Source organism: Heloderma suspectum, chromosome 6 (assembly GCF_057233095.1).
Source record: "Heloderma suspectum isolate Gila_16-S chromosome 6, 16-S_ref, whole genome shotgun sequence".
Classification (NCBI taxonomy): Eukaryota; Metazoa; Chordata; class Lepidosauria; order Squamata; family Helodermatidae; genus Heloderma; species Heloderma suspectum.
Window position 1 is genome coordinate 56,313,494 of NC_139463.1, and position 13,280 is coordinate 56,326,773.

Genomic DNA, 13,280 nt, shown 5'->3' on the forward strand with positions numbered 1-13,280 from the left:
TCCCTGAGATGCTGGAGCACCTGGGGCGAGCCAAGATTTTCACAAAGTTGGACCTGCGTGGCACCTACAATCTGATTCGCATCCGGGAGGGGGATGAGTGGAAGACCTGTTTCAGCACCTGGTACGGAGCGTATGAATACCTAGTGATGCCGTTTGAGCTCGCCTGCGCCCCCCCCCCACATTTTCGCGTTTTATGAATGCCATCTTCTGGGACTATTTGGACACTTTCCTCATTGTGTATCTCGATGATTTGCTTATATTTTCTGAGGACCCCCATGCCCATCAGCACCATGTCTCCGCCGTCCTCCAGTGCCTTCGTGAGCACCATCTTTATGCCAAGCTGGAGAAATGTACATTTGACCTAACCTCTTTGGACTATCTTGGCTAAATTATCTCAGCTGATGGTATCAGGATGGATCCTGCAAAGGTCCAGGCTGTCCTCTCCTGGCAGGCTCCATCCACCAAGAAGGACTTGCAACGTTTTCTGGGGTTTGCTAATTTTTACAGAAAGTTCCTGCCCAGCTTTGCTCGGCTGACATCTCCTCTCACGGACCTCCTTAAGGGCAGGAAATCTCCTTTTCATTGGACGGCATCTGCCCAGCAGGCTTTCGAGGAACTTAAGAAGCTTTTTAGTTCTGGGCCAATCCTGTTACATCCCGACCCGAGGAAGCCTTTTGTGGTGCAAACTGATGCCTCTGACTTTGCGGTGGAGGCAGTGCTTTTTCAGCCAGATCGGGAGGGCGGCGGGTTGCAACCCTGTGCCTACCACTCCAGGAAACTGAACATGTCTGAGAGGAATTATACCATCTGGGAGAAGGAACTGTTGGCCATCAAATCTGCTTTGGAGACCTGGTGTCATCTGCTGGAGGGGGCACAGCACCCAGTCGAAGTTAGAACTGACCATCGCAACCTGGAACATCTTCAGACAGCCCGTGCCGTAAACCAGAGGCAGATTATGTGGTCGCTTTTTTTCCCCCGGTTCCACCTTAAGATCTGCCATGTGAAGGCCTCCGACAACCTACAAGCAGATGCTCTTTCTCATAAGCCAGACCTTCAGCCAGGAGGTGAGGGAAATCCCCCCCCTTCTGATTCTTCCCCCCCAGAGCCTGGTGGCAGCTGCAGTCCCTCACTCTTGAGAGGGGCTCCTTCACTCTGCACAGGCTCAGGATGCTTTTGTTCGCACAAAAGTGGAGGAATTGGGGCTAGCCTCTGCTCCCCCCCCTTTGCAAGGTGGCCTGCTTTACCATTCCGGTCGGGTCTATGTGCCTTCTAGACCCCTCCGCGAGAAGGTCCTCCATCAGTGCCACGACTCCCCCACCGCTGGGCATTTTGGCTTCACCAAGACCCTGCACGGAGTGACGCGGGATTTTTGGTGGCCTCATGTGTGTTGGGATGTCAAGACCTATGTCGCCTCCTGCCCAACCTGCCAGCAGGCGAAGGCCCCCTCAGGCAAGCCCACAGGCTTGCTTCACCCCCTGCCTACCCCCTCAGGACCTTGGAAACTGCTCTCCCTTGACTTCATCACTGACTTGCCCCGCTCACACAGTAAGATCACCATTCTGGTGGTGGTGGATTTGTTTTCTAAGATGGCCCATTTCATCCCCTGCTCTGTGTTGCCCACAGCCAGGGAGACGGCGCAGCTGTTTTTGGCGCATGTTTTCCAGCTCCATGGATGGCCCGAGGGTCTCATTTCGGATAGGGGGGCCCAATTCACTGCCCATTTCTGGAGGGAGCTACATGGGCTTTTCCATGTGACGCTCCGCCTTTCCTCCGCCCACCATTTACAGATGGACGGTCAGACCGAGCGCACCAATGTGACTCTGGAGCAGTATTTGCACTGTTATGTCAATTACCAGCAAGATGACTGGTTTTCTTTGCTGCCTCGCGCAGAATTTGCTTATAACAATGCCTGCCATGCTTCCACCTGCCAAACTCCATTTTTTGCCAATTTTGGTTACCACCCCAAGGCTTTCCCATCCACCTTAGCTCCCTCCTCAGTGCCAGCACCCCATGACTTTTTAGAGGAGTTGCGAGTGGTACACCACCTCTTACGGGACTCCCTCGAGCAAGCCAAGACAGCCTACAAGGCCTCTGCAGACCGGGAGCGCCAGCCGGGTCCGTCTCTGCAACTGGGGGACCAGGTTTGGTTGTCCACCCAATACCTCCCCTCTCACTCGCCCGCAAGGAAGCTCGCGCCTCGCCGCACGGGGCCTTTCCAGATTACGGCCCAGATTAACCCTGTTGCTTTTCGCCTGGCTCTCCCCCCCTCCATGAAGATCCATCCTGTTTTTTGTCGGTCCTTGCTGTTCCCCCTGATTTCTGGCAACCCCCATCGCTTGGTCGGTTCCCCCCCGCTGCCAGTGCTGCTGGAGGGGGAGGAGGAGTTTGAGGTCACAGAGATTCTGGACTCCCGCCTTTCTCATGGCTGCCTGCAATATCTAGTGGACCGGAAGGGGTACGGGCCAGATGAGCGCACCCGGGAACCCACGGAAAAAGTGCATACTCCGTTGCTGCTGAGGCGCTTCCACCAGCTGTACCCCCACAAACCCGGGGCCCCAGGGGAAGAGCACGAGGGGGGGGCCTCATGGGAGCGGGGATGATGTCAGGGTGGAAACTGAGCTGATAGAACTCCAGAGCAGTTCTGATTCTGAGGAGGATCAGCAATCCGTGGGAGAGGAGCCAGCTCATCACTCACAGGCACAGCAGCTGGCAGAGATTCCTCCTGCCGGCATTCCTGAGATAGTGATCCTAGCAGTGAGAAAGTGCGGGAGGGGGGCTTGCTAGACACTCGACACAGACACAGGGAGCGACAAACAATGGAGGGCACCAAAAGGAGGCGTAGCGCCCGTTTGGCGCGCAAGCAACAGCCACCTCCCGTGGACCCAAGGGAAAGAGGGAAGATCTCTCCCTAGACCATAAGTTTAGGGTCTTCAAGTGATTCTCCTTCAAACGGGGATCAACTGCCTACTCGGAGCATAGGCTACTCTGCTGTTCCTTGCTTAGTCGCTGGTGATTAGCATCTGAAAGAGTCAGTAAGTTGTAAAAGGATTAAAGCCTTGAAAAGAATCCTTTCGTCTGTGTTTTCAGTTGGCTACTGGAGTGTACTGAAAGAGGCTGCTAGGGCGCTCCTGACAACTACATATCTCTCCCTTGTTCCCCTTACCTGGCATGGCCTGCCCCTATATAATAGTGCAAATCAATGAAATGCATGCTGATCATTCTTATTGTGAATGAAGTCATTCTGTTTGCAGGCTTTGTTCTTCACCCAATACTCAAGGAGGGTGAGCATGCACTGGGGAGGGGCGAGGAACGGTGTGCTAGCAGGTAGAGAATATGACTGGGTAAAGGAAAGCCAACTGGGATTTATGGGCAAGGCACTATGGCAGGGGATCATGAGGGATAGAAATCTAGCTTCTGGATCGGCCCAACATTTCCTATTGCCTTAGGGCTGGAGTGGGCAGAAGTTAGGTAGATCTGGAAGTACTGGTAAACCTCTGAGTGATTGGCAGTGGATTGGGAAGGATTTCTGACTCTCAATTGTTTAACAGTAGCGGCAGCACCAAGTCCTATCCCCACACCCTGCTACTGCCCTAAATTATACTGCTGAAATGAAGAAACATTGGGGTGACCAGGAGTGGACTTTTGTGAGGAAAGACTGAGCTCTGTTCAGTTCTGAAACCCAAAACAAATTCCTGGGCTAAGAATCCTTTAATTCTTTTGCACTAGGTTTCAGTTGGTGGATCTCAGGGTTCTAGTAAAAAAAACAAAGCAGATCCTGCAAGCCTGATCCTGTCCTAGGAGCATTAAAATTTTGCCCCCACATCTTGGGATTAATAGTATGTAGAGCAACTAAAAATAACACATTGAGAGAGCAATTCTATTGGGATAAGCGGCCGCCTCTGAACTCGGAGGCGACCGCATATCCAATGCATGGCGGAAGGGGTGCAGAGAGGATCCTCTCCTCCGCGCTCCAGCCACCCTGCATTTGTGGCTAGAGAGCCAATTTTGGCTGTCCAGCCTCCCCACCCCCGCAGCCTCCCCACATCGTCTGGCCTCCCCATCATTGCAGCTAGACAGCCAATTTTGGCTGTCTAGCTGCAGGGGTGGGGAGGCCGGGCAATGCATAGAAAGTGTCATACCAGCACTTCCACACTCCACATCCCTGGGGAATTTTTGCCCCACTCCACGCTGCTCTTGCGAGCCTGGAGTCCGGGGATGATCTGCGCCACCTACGAGGTGACAGGGGAGGAGGTAGGGAGGCGGTTCTCCGGGAACTGACCAATCCTATGGCCGTCTAGCTGCTGTCTAGCGGCCATAGGATTGTGCCCTAAATGACTGAGTTGAGTGGGATATTATTTTCTTATTTTCATTTATCACATCTTGCTTTTTCACCCTCATAACTGTGTTTGCATCCTGGGTAGGTGACAGAGCTAAGAAGGCTCTTGATCATGTCCCCCTGAGATGCATCCAGGGAATAACTAATCAACTGTCTGTGCACCTCCTCTCTCTCCTCCAAGGCTCTGACATAGCTGAGGCAGGTGTCCCTGGAATGTGGGCTGCATGAAGAATTGAGTTTCTGCACTTGCATCTGCTGTACCAGATGTGGGAAAGATGTGTTGCTAGGGAATACACGGTATGTGTATGGGGTAGGGGTAGTGGTGATTCCATTAAGCATGCATGGCCCCGTTGGGATCCCCATACATCAGCCTAAGTATAACTGAGGGCTTCTCCACACAGGGATTTTATCCTGCGATTGAGATTGATTACTCATGGAAGTTTGCAGCTCCTTTACACAATAAAATCAACCTCCAGGGTGTCTCCCACGCTAAATGACCTATATCCCATTTTTTTTAAAGATTGGAGATAATGAGCTATCAAATTACAGAGCTTGAGTGCTCTCATGAAAAGAGGAAAACCCACAATAAGAGGAGCTAGACCACAGCACCATCTAGTGGCTGTATAATGAAACATATTGAAGACTCAGATAAGTGGGAAAAGGAGGGGGGAAGGAAGTGGGTGTAAAGGGAGTCCGTTGTGATCCTGCATTTAAAATAGAAGCAGAAAGCCCTGGTAAAGTTGCGGGATTTTAGGCTGGTGTAGAAATGCTCTAAGTTTTCCTCACCCTTCTGCCATTTCTGCAGAGGTCTGGATGGCAGTGACTACCTGCAGGGTTTCAAACATACCTCGGCAACACTGAGGGCTAGAAACTTGTTTGAAAGGCAGAAAAGAAACCTGAGAAAATCAGGTTTGTAAACGTCTGCCAGAAACCTAACCTAGGTTTTACTTGAAATTCTACAGACACAAACCCAAAGAAGGTAAATAGCCTGGAAAACAGCTTTTCTCTGCCATGGCAAAGCACTTGTTTGTTTCTCCCTGATTCAAGGTTGATTCCTCCCTTGGCAAACTTAGATTTCCCTTAATGTCCCTGCTGAAGCTTTGCTTGAATAGTGATGAATACGAGCAAACCTTCCTTGGCCATGTATTCTTTTCCCTGTCATAGACACTCCCAACATCAAGGTAATGCTCTGAATTTAGCATCTTAAAAACTCTGCTTCTGTGGCCCTTCTCCTGTGATTGTTAATTTTTAATAGTAAGTTGATCACCTTCAGGTTTATTTAAAAAGTATATTTGGAACCAGATCTTCCAATAAGGAGCTCAGAGGAGCACATATAGCCTCATAGCAATCATGACTGCATGCCTCTATGGGGGCTAATTTTGAAAAGCAGCTTAAAATAGTGAATCACAAAGAATTAAAAAAAGAAGGAATTTGATGCATTCATAACAATTAAAGTAAAATAAATACGTACATTAGAATGAGACTTGGAGACAGTAACTTGCCCTTAGTGAGTGTCACGGGTGAGCAGGGATTTCAGTTTGGGTTTCTCACATCTAGATGCAACAGTTTCCAGCATTACACAATGGCCGGTGGCACCGACTCACTTGCCAATCACACTCTGCCTCTACACGTCATTCTCCCAACTCCCTTTCCCCAGTCTGTGAGCAACAAGATAACAAAAGTGGGTGGGCGGGGGGGGGGGAGAAGTGGAGGTCCTTTGTTTTCGTGTTCACGGACTGGGCTTGCCAATTTGGGACTCGGTGTCTCCTGGCTTTGGCGTGAGAGGTCACAGGCTGCCCTCTGCTGAGCAAGGATGGGAAACTCAGTCCCAGAAGGAAGATGGGAGAAGGTGCTGAGAAGGGACGGGATGCCTAGAATTGCATGTTGCTGAGGGTGCTTCTGGACAAGGCGTTAAGGGCGCCATCGGCCTGCCTCAGAGGTTTCCAGGGAGTCGAGACGACGACGTCTTCTATTTGTGACCCTCCCAAGTTTTCTTACTGTTCTTCCATCCTTTTTCTTAATGCAGAAAATCCGTTCAAGAGTCAAAGATGGAAGAGCTGTGCAACACCTTCCGATTGCTAGTACTGGGGGGAGGCCTCCCTCTGGAAACTTTCTCAGGTCCTATCTGGGGTTTATCATTCCCCTCCAAAGCCGTCCGGGCTTCCCCTCGTTCAGATCCCCCTTTTAGACTGCCTCCTTCCTTGCTAAGGTTCAAAAATAACTTTCTGCCATGACTTGTGCCTACATCCTCACCCTGGGCCCTGCGGCAGGCTTGCAACCCCAGGGGGCCTCTGCTATGGAGGGAGGGGGCGCACAGCGCTCTGGCCCTTTAAATATGTTCTGGTGCTCTGCTGGAGGCCTGTGCAAGGAATCTCCGCCATAGCAACTGCCTCCTACGTCATCACTATGGCAACGCAAGTCCAGGTCACCGATCCCCTCCCTCCAGCTCTCCTTCCATTCCCAGATTCTTCCCAATCACACATTCGGAACAGGACAGACGTGTGTGCGACAGCAAATCACATGGTCTGGGACGGAAGTGCATGTTATAAAGCGTCAGAATACTGCCCCACCCATGACACAACGTAGCTATGATCAAACTGAAGAGATGGGGCCTTCTGAGTTTTCTTCCTTCGACATTCGCCACCCTGTCTGCTTTTAAACTGAGTAGACGGTTTGGTTTGCTGTACCTGAGATTTAAAGGAACAGCAAGAACGACACCGGTGCCTCCGTGTTACGCAACAGGCATAATTACCTTTGTGTCCATATTAGTACATTCATACTTCCATTCTAAATACATTCATGCTGAAATAGGTCTTGGAGCAGAGGGAGGAACCTCCAGATTCCAACTGCCATCAGCCCCAGCCAACATGGCAAAGGGTCAGGGATGATGGGAGTTGGAATCAACAAATCTCGAGGTTCCCCACTCCTGTCCTAGAGAGTCCCTCTGAACTTAAGTAAGACTTATTTCCGTGTAAACTGCAGCATCAGCAGCTTACTTTATAATTAAAAGTGAATAAATTAGGGCGCAATCCTATGGCTGCTAGACAGCGGCTAGATGGCCATAAGATTGGTTGGTTCCCAAAGAACCGCCTCCCCACCCTCTCCCCTGCTGCCTCGTAGGCGGCGTGGATCATCCCTGCAGTCTGCACTCATAAGAGCAGCGGGGAGCAGGGGGAAAGGGGGTGTTCCCGGGGGTGGGGAGTTCGTAAGTGCTGGTACGACACTTCCTACGCATCATCTGGCCTCCCCACCCTGTGCTCCAATGTCCCACAGCTAGACAGCCAAAATTGGCCATCTAGCCGCAAATGCAGGGAAGCTGGAGCGCGGAGGAGAAGATCCCCTCTACGCTCCTCCACTGTCCTTTGGATAGGCAGTCACCTCCAAGTTTGGGGGCAGCCATCTATCCGCACAAGATTGCTTCCTTAGATTCCTAGTTTTCTTAGCTGTGGTCAAAACCTAGAAAAGCATGAGTGAGGGGTGGTGTACTCTCAACAGCCAGAGGACAGACTTCTAGAGACTTGCCAGAACTTGAGACTGAGGGCATCTCTACACCTGCAATATATCACACATTCATGACTGGCCACTCACAGAAGTCTGCGGGTCCATTACATGACGTCGTAATCCTGCACTGATTTTCCCACCATTTCTCCCTGCCTATCCCGTGTTATCCCCAAACGGAAAAAATGCAATATTTTTTCAGCCCATGCAACAGGAGCGCCGTGACCTCCCCGTGTATTTCTCTCATAGCGTGAAGAAACCGCTGTGCGCACGTGCTGTGGGCAGTTGTTTTGGCTTGTTGAGGGTGCAGTCATGACGACGACAGCAGTGATGTCAGGGTGGTGGGCATCTCGGCATACCAACCTGCCGGCTTGCCACCATGCCATGACTAAAGGCAATGCACCAACTTTTGCTCCTAACTTCGGCTGCTTACTCCACAACACATAATGGCTGGGCGTGCCAGCAGTTCACCAGGAAGCCAGTGCCTGCAGGGGTGCGGTTTGGGCAGTTTGGTGGAGGTTGCTGTCCGCCCGCATCGCATGTCAGTCACAACCAAACCAGCAGTAATCCGTGACGGGAGGGAAAGAAGCAGGAACCAGGGAAGAAATTTTGCGATGCCCCCAGTGCATGCAATGGCTTTTCGCGGAAAAGCAGCCACCCCGTGAAAAGGTAAGGAACGGAACATAATGAGATAGAAACAACCGTGTAAAGGAGCCCGACCTAATCCCACAATGAAACTGGATGGAGAAAGCCCCGGTACTGATGCGGATTTCTGCCCCCGCAAGATGAACCCCTGAGGGTAAAATCCAACTTAAGCCCTACTTAAGAGTAGACCCATTGAAATGAATGGGACTTAAGTTAGTATTTTCTGAGGTGGCATGAGCCTCTTAAATCTCTGCTCACATTTGGTGCCCAGGAATAGGCTGATGGGAGGGGAGTTTTTAATATTTGCAACCTTTTTCTGATTTTAACATATCATTACTTGCCCAAAGCCCTTCAGATGGGGCAGGCTACAAATGACATGTGGCTACTGTCCCTTAGTTCCAGCCTTCCCCTGGTCTCTCTGTCACCACTCTCTGTTCCCTCCCTCTAGTCTGCCAGTCTTTATTCAAAAGGCTGCAAATTCTTCGAAAATCTGGGTCTTTGAATAAATTATGCAATACAAAATATGAACATTTTCTTAATTTGTGTACTTTACTTTAATATTAGAATTTGTCACAGAATTTTTGCAGAATTTAAATTTTCAATATTTGTGTGCGCGCACATGCACGCACATATGCATGCATGGTGGTGCAGAATTAAAGGGGGGGGGCAGTGGCCAAAGATCAGAGCCAGCCCTTAAAAGAAAAGGGTGCATGGCAACCTTAAGTCACTGAAAAACCGAGGTATGTGCTCCTGGGACAGTAATGCACTACAACCCTGGTACAGATAACGCTGCCAGGCAGCAACCGTAAAGGAGACTGAGCCAACGATTCCAGACGGTGAAGGGATGATGGGTTACACCTTCATGCATATCTCACCTCAGACACCTATTGCTTTTAATGCAGAAAACCATGGATTCTGTTCTGAACTATGAACCACAGGGTGGCCTCCATGGCAGGCAAAGATGTGCCTCCCCCTTGGTTTACATCTTGCTTACAAAAGCTACTTTGCAGGGAGTCAGTTACTTCATATCTTTTAACACTCTGTCCCAGACAATCGGCCAGATGGAGAATTGCTATGGCAACCTCATTGCTTCTCAATGTGATGCATGAAGAGGTTTCTGATTGTTTTTAATTTGCTAAGGAAAGAAACTGACAGAGTGGCTGAAATGAGGGGACAGTAAAACCCAAGCAGAGTCCTGGCTCCTCTGGCCTAGTTCTCAAATCTGAGAGTCAATAAACCAGCTGGGGAAACACTGCACATCCGCCAGCAATAGCTGGAAGGAAAGAGAAGCTTAGGACTTCCAGATGAGTTTACACCCTGCTAATGTGACCTTTGTCTAAACATGACTGACTGTAAAATGCAACACTGCTAACAGTTATGGGTTAAAGCCTCAACAGCCAAGCTAGAAACCGGGATGTGGGATGAGAGGAAATAGCTTGTCTTTGACCAACAGCCTCCTGCTACCCTTCTGAAAAACTTCCTGTGTGGGGGAAGAGGCATGAGGGGCCTTCAGGTATCAATGCCACCCCCCTCTCTGTATTGCTGGCTCTCCAACGCCTCTCCTGGTACCTGCTAGGTTCCCTGCCTCCCCTAATTTTAATTTTATTTTTTAAGATTTTAAAAAAATTTAACTGAGAGGCTGGCATGCTGGCCCTACCTTCAAAAGATTGGTTTTGTGTTAGGGAGTGCAGACCCCCCCCCAGCTGTGCCTTTTACTTAGCTTCTTGGGCAAGTTACTTTTCTTTTAGTCTCACCAGTTTGCCTTCTCGAAATGAGGGTTTGTGATTGGCTATGCCCGCCATGGCAGCCATTTTATGAATGGGCAAGCCCTCGGCACAGCAGCCATTTTGCGAGAGTGCCCAGGACTCTCTCTCAACATTCCAAATGTGCCCAGAAAGCCAAATAAGGCCGGGGACCGCTGTTTGTATACAATATAACACACATGCATCCATTTTCAGGATAGGAAGCCGATGGTCCCTTTCTCATCATCTGTACTGAAATAGCTCTCTTTGCTGTCTCTATTTTCTTTAAGTATTTAGATCCTCCATATGCTGCAGCTTTAGATTTTGAAAAGAGAAATCCTACACATTTACTCAGAAGTAAATCCCGTTGAGTTCAAAGAAGCTTACTCCCAGGTAACTGGGTACAGGATTGCAGCCTACATATCCAACAACCACCTGCCTGAGTAGCCAGCTGCTACCTTGTTTTTAGTGCCCTTTACAAAAGGAGACCTGGCGGACCTGCTTAAAACGTGCTCTCTAACATGTAGACCATTTTGTTCTTCACCACAGTTCATCCCATCTAGTTGGTTATTGCACAGGGGAAATGGTGCAGGATTGCAATCAGAAAATGGAAATACAGTGGGCGGCAAGAAATGTAAAACATTTTCAGGGGAAGGGGGTGCACGTATTGTGCCAAGAGGAAGCAAGAAGAAATCCTGGTTTGCATCAAGGTAACATATGTCTTCAAGAATAAATGGTACTTCAAACTATGTAAATATACCCCCCAAATATTTCTGCAAAATTTGCATTTTCACAGGATATTTTGGAAATCGGTGAGGAAAAGCTAGGCAAAGAGAAGAAGGCAGGGACGGCAAATGACTGGAGAGTAGGAGCACGTGAGGAGGGAGTAGGATGGTGGTGTCCTTGGGAAGGAACCTCCCCTACCTCTCCCCTCAGGAGGCTCTGTCAAACTCCCCACTGGGCTCCTGAGCCTTGAGTGGTAGCTGAAGGAAACAGCAAGCTTGCCATGAAAATGCTGCCCACAGCAGGGGGATGAGCTCAACTTCTGAGAATTCACAGCTGGAAACACTGGAAGTAAGGTGCACAGTTCCTTCAAATGCTCTGAACTCATAAGCAGTTAATAACATGAGACAGACGTAAATTCCCTCTCTTATAGACTTCACAGCCCCCCCTCCACTCCCCTTTGAGCTTGATTCCCACTCACTTCTCCTGCTCGATCTTACCTGCCTGACGAAACTGTTGGAAGTTGTGTCAGAGGAGGTGCTGCCATCAGAGCGTTTGAAACGGTTCTTCCTTTTGCTGTATTTCCCCTGGGAGGTTAAAGAGGAAGCAAAAATCAGAGACGGAGCAAACGTGGTAAGATTGTAAGCAAGCAGACTCGTAGGTAGCGAACTGTGTTAACTCACTACTACATGAAGTAGCACCCTAATGCAGTGGTGTGGAACCTGTGGCCCTCCAGATGTTGTTGGGCTACAACCCCCATCCCCCTGATGCTTGTCGGGGCTGAACATTTGGAGACCCACAGCTTCCACACTCCTGCTCTAGCCTAACAAGTCTGCGCTGCTCTCCTTGGCAGGCTCCACCAACAGCTAAGCCAGGGGTGGGCAGAAGGTAGATCTCCAGACATTTTGGACTTCAACTCCCAGAAGCCCCTGCCAGCAAGGCCAATAGGCAGGAATGCTGGAAGCTGAAGTCCAAAACATCAGGAGCTCTACTTTCTGCCCACTAGTGACCTCAGCTGACCAAAACTGTATCTTGGCGTTGCTAAAGAAGATGGGAATGCTGGAAAACAACAACTATTTAACAAGGTTATGCTAAAAGTGTACTAGGTGCTGTACAGAATTGTTATTGTTCCTGCTCAGAGAGCTTCCATCTAAGTAAAGTGGGGAGGGTGAAAGAAAACACAGAGTAATCTTCTCCAACCTGGCACCCTCCAGATGTGTTGGACTATAGCTCCCATCACACCCAACCGGTAGACCCTTGCCAATGCTGGTTGGGGATGAAGGAATTGTAGTCCAATACAGCTGAAAGGCACCAGGTTGGGGAAAGGCTTATAGAGAATAGGGCCCAACAAGGACGAAGGGAGGATGTGGGTGAGAGGGATTAACGGATAAATCTACAAATCATGGAACACTCCCAACATGGAACAAAGTGGCAATCAAGTTGTGGCCAGCAGTAATACAGGTTTAGAAGCCTCTCCATCTTCACTTGAGGACAGCTGGCCATCAGGCCCTGGGAGCAGAGATGGAGTTCACCTAAGCGCAGCAGTGCGCTGCTTCCGGATAGAGGGCTCCCAGCGCCACCAATCAAAAGGCATGGTGTTGCGAGGATTTGGGAAGGAGGGCCAGTCATACACACACACACCCTTTTCATACAGTGATGTGATAAACAGTCCAACCCTGCACGGTGCTGTCGTGAAATCATCCGACATATGCAGCAGACATCAACTGGCGGCTTGGGGACTTCAGTGTCCACGATGGGTGCACCAACCCACAGCTTGGCAAGCCAATTATCAACGCAGGAGGAGATGGCGGCGGAAGGATATCCAACCACTAATTATCTTGCAAAACATATTAAGAAGCATAATGGGAAACTACCTCACAGAAAGCCTTGGATCAAAACGATTCACGTTTGCTCCAAAGCCACATAGGAGGAAGGAAGGTAAAAGAAGGAACCTTACAGGAAAGGGGTCATGAGCAACATGCTCACCCCTGCTGCCAGGAATAATGAACAGTTCCTGACTGTGTACTCACCTTTGCCAATGCCGATTAGAACTGCCACTCTAAAGCTCCCCCACCCGCCCGTTGCATATAGAACAGACTCACTCACATGACCACACGTGCTCTGCAGCCACACCGCGAGTTAAGTAACTGACAGTGAGCTGCTGCGCTGTGAGAACAGCCCCGCTGTACCACACCAGTCAAGAACACTTATGCTGATGTGCGTGTCTCCGCTGATGTTAGGGCCTAAGTGTATACAGTAAAACAAACAAAATGAAAGCCTCACGTACAACTGGCCAAGAGCAACACGAAACCCAGAGTCGCATATTTGCCATGGGA

General features: G+C 49.8%; 1 protein-coding gene across 1 annotated transcript in view; it reads right to left on the bottom strand.

Annotated features, from left to right (window-relative positions):
• CACNB1 (calcium voltage-gated channel auxiliary subunit beta 1) overlaps window positions 1-13,280 on the bottom strand; it is a 71,293-nt gene that overhangs the window by 52,215 nt on the left and 5,798 nt on the right. Inside the window, exon 2 of the mRNA XM_084804445.1 lies at window positions 11,445-11,531. Coding sequence (XP_084660571.1) covers window positions 11,445-11,531 — 87 coding nt within the window. The remainder of the gene's footprint in view (window positions 1-11,444; window positions 11,532-13,280) is intronic.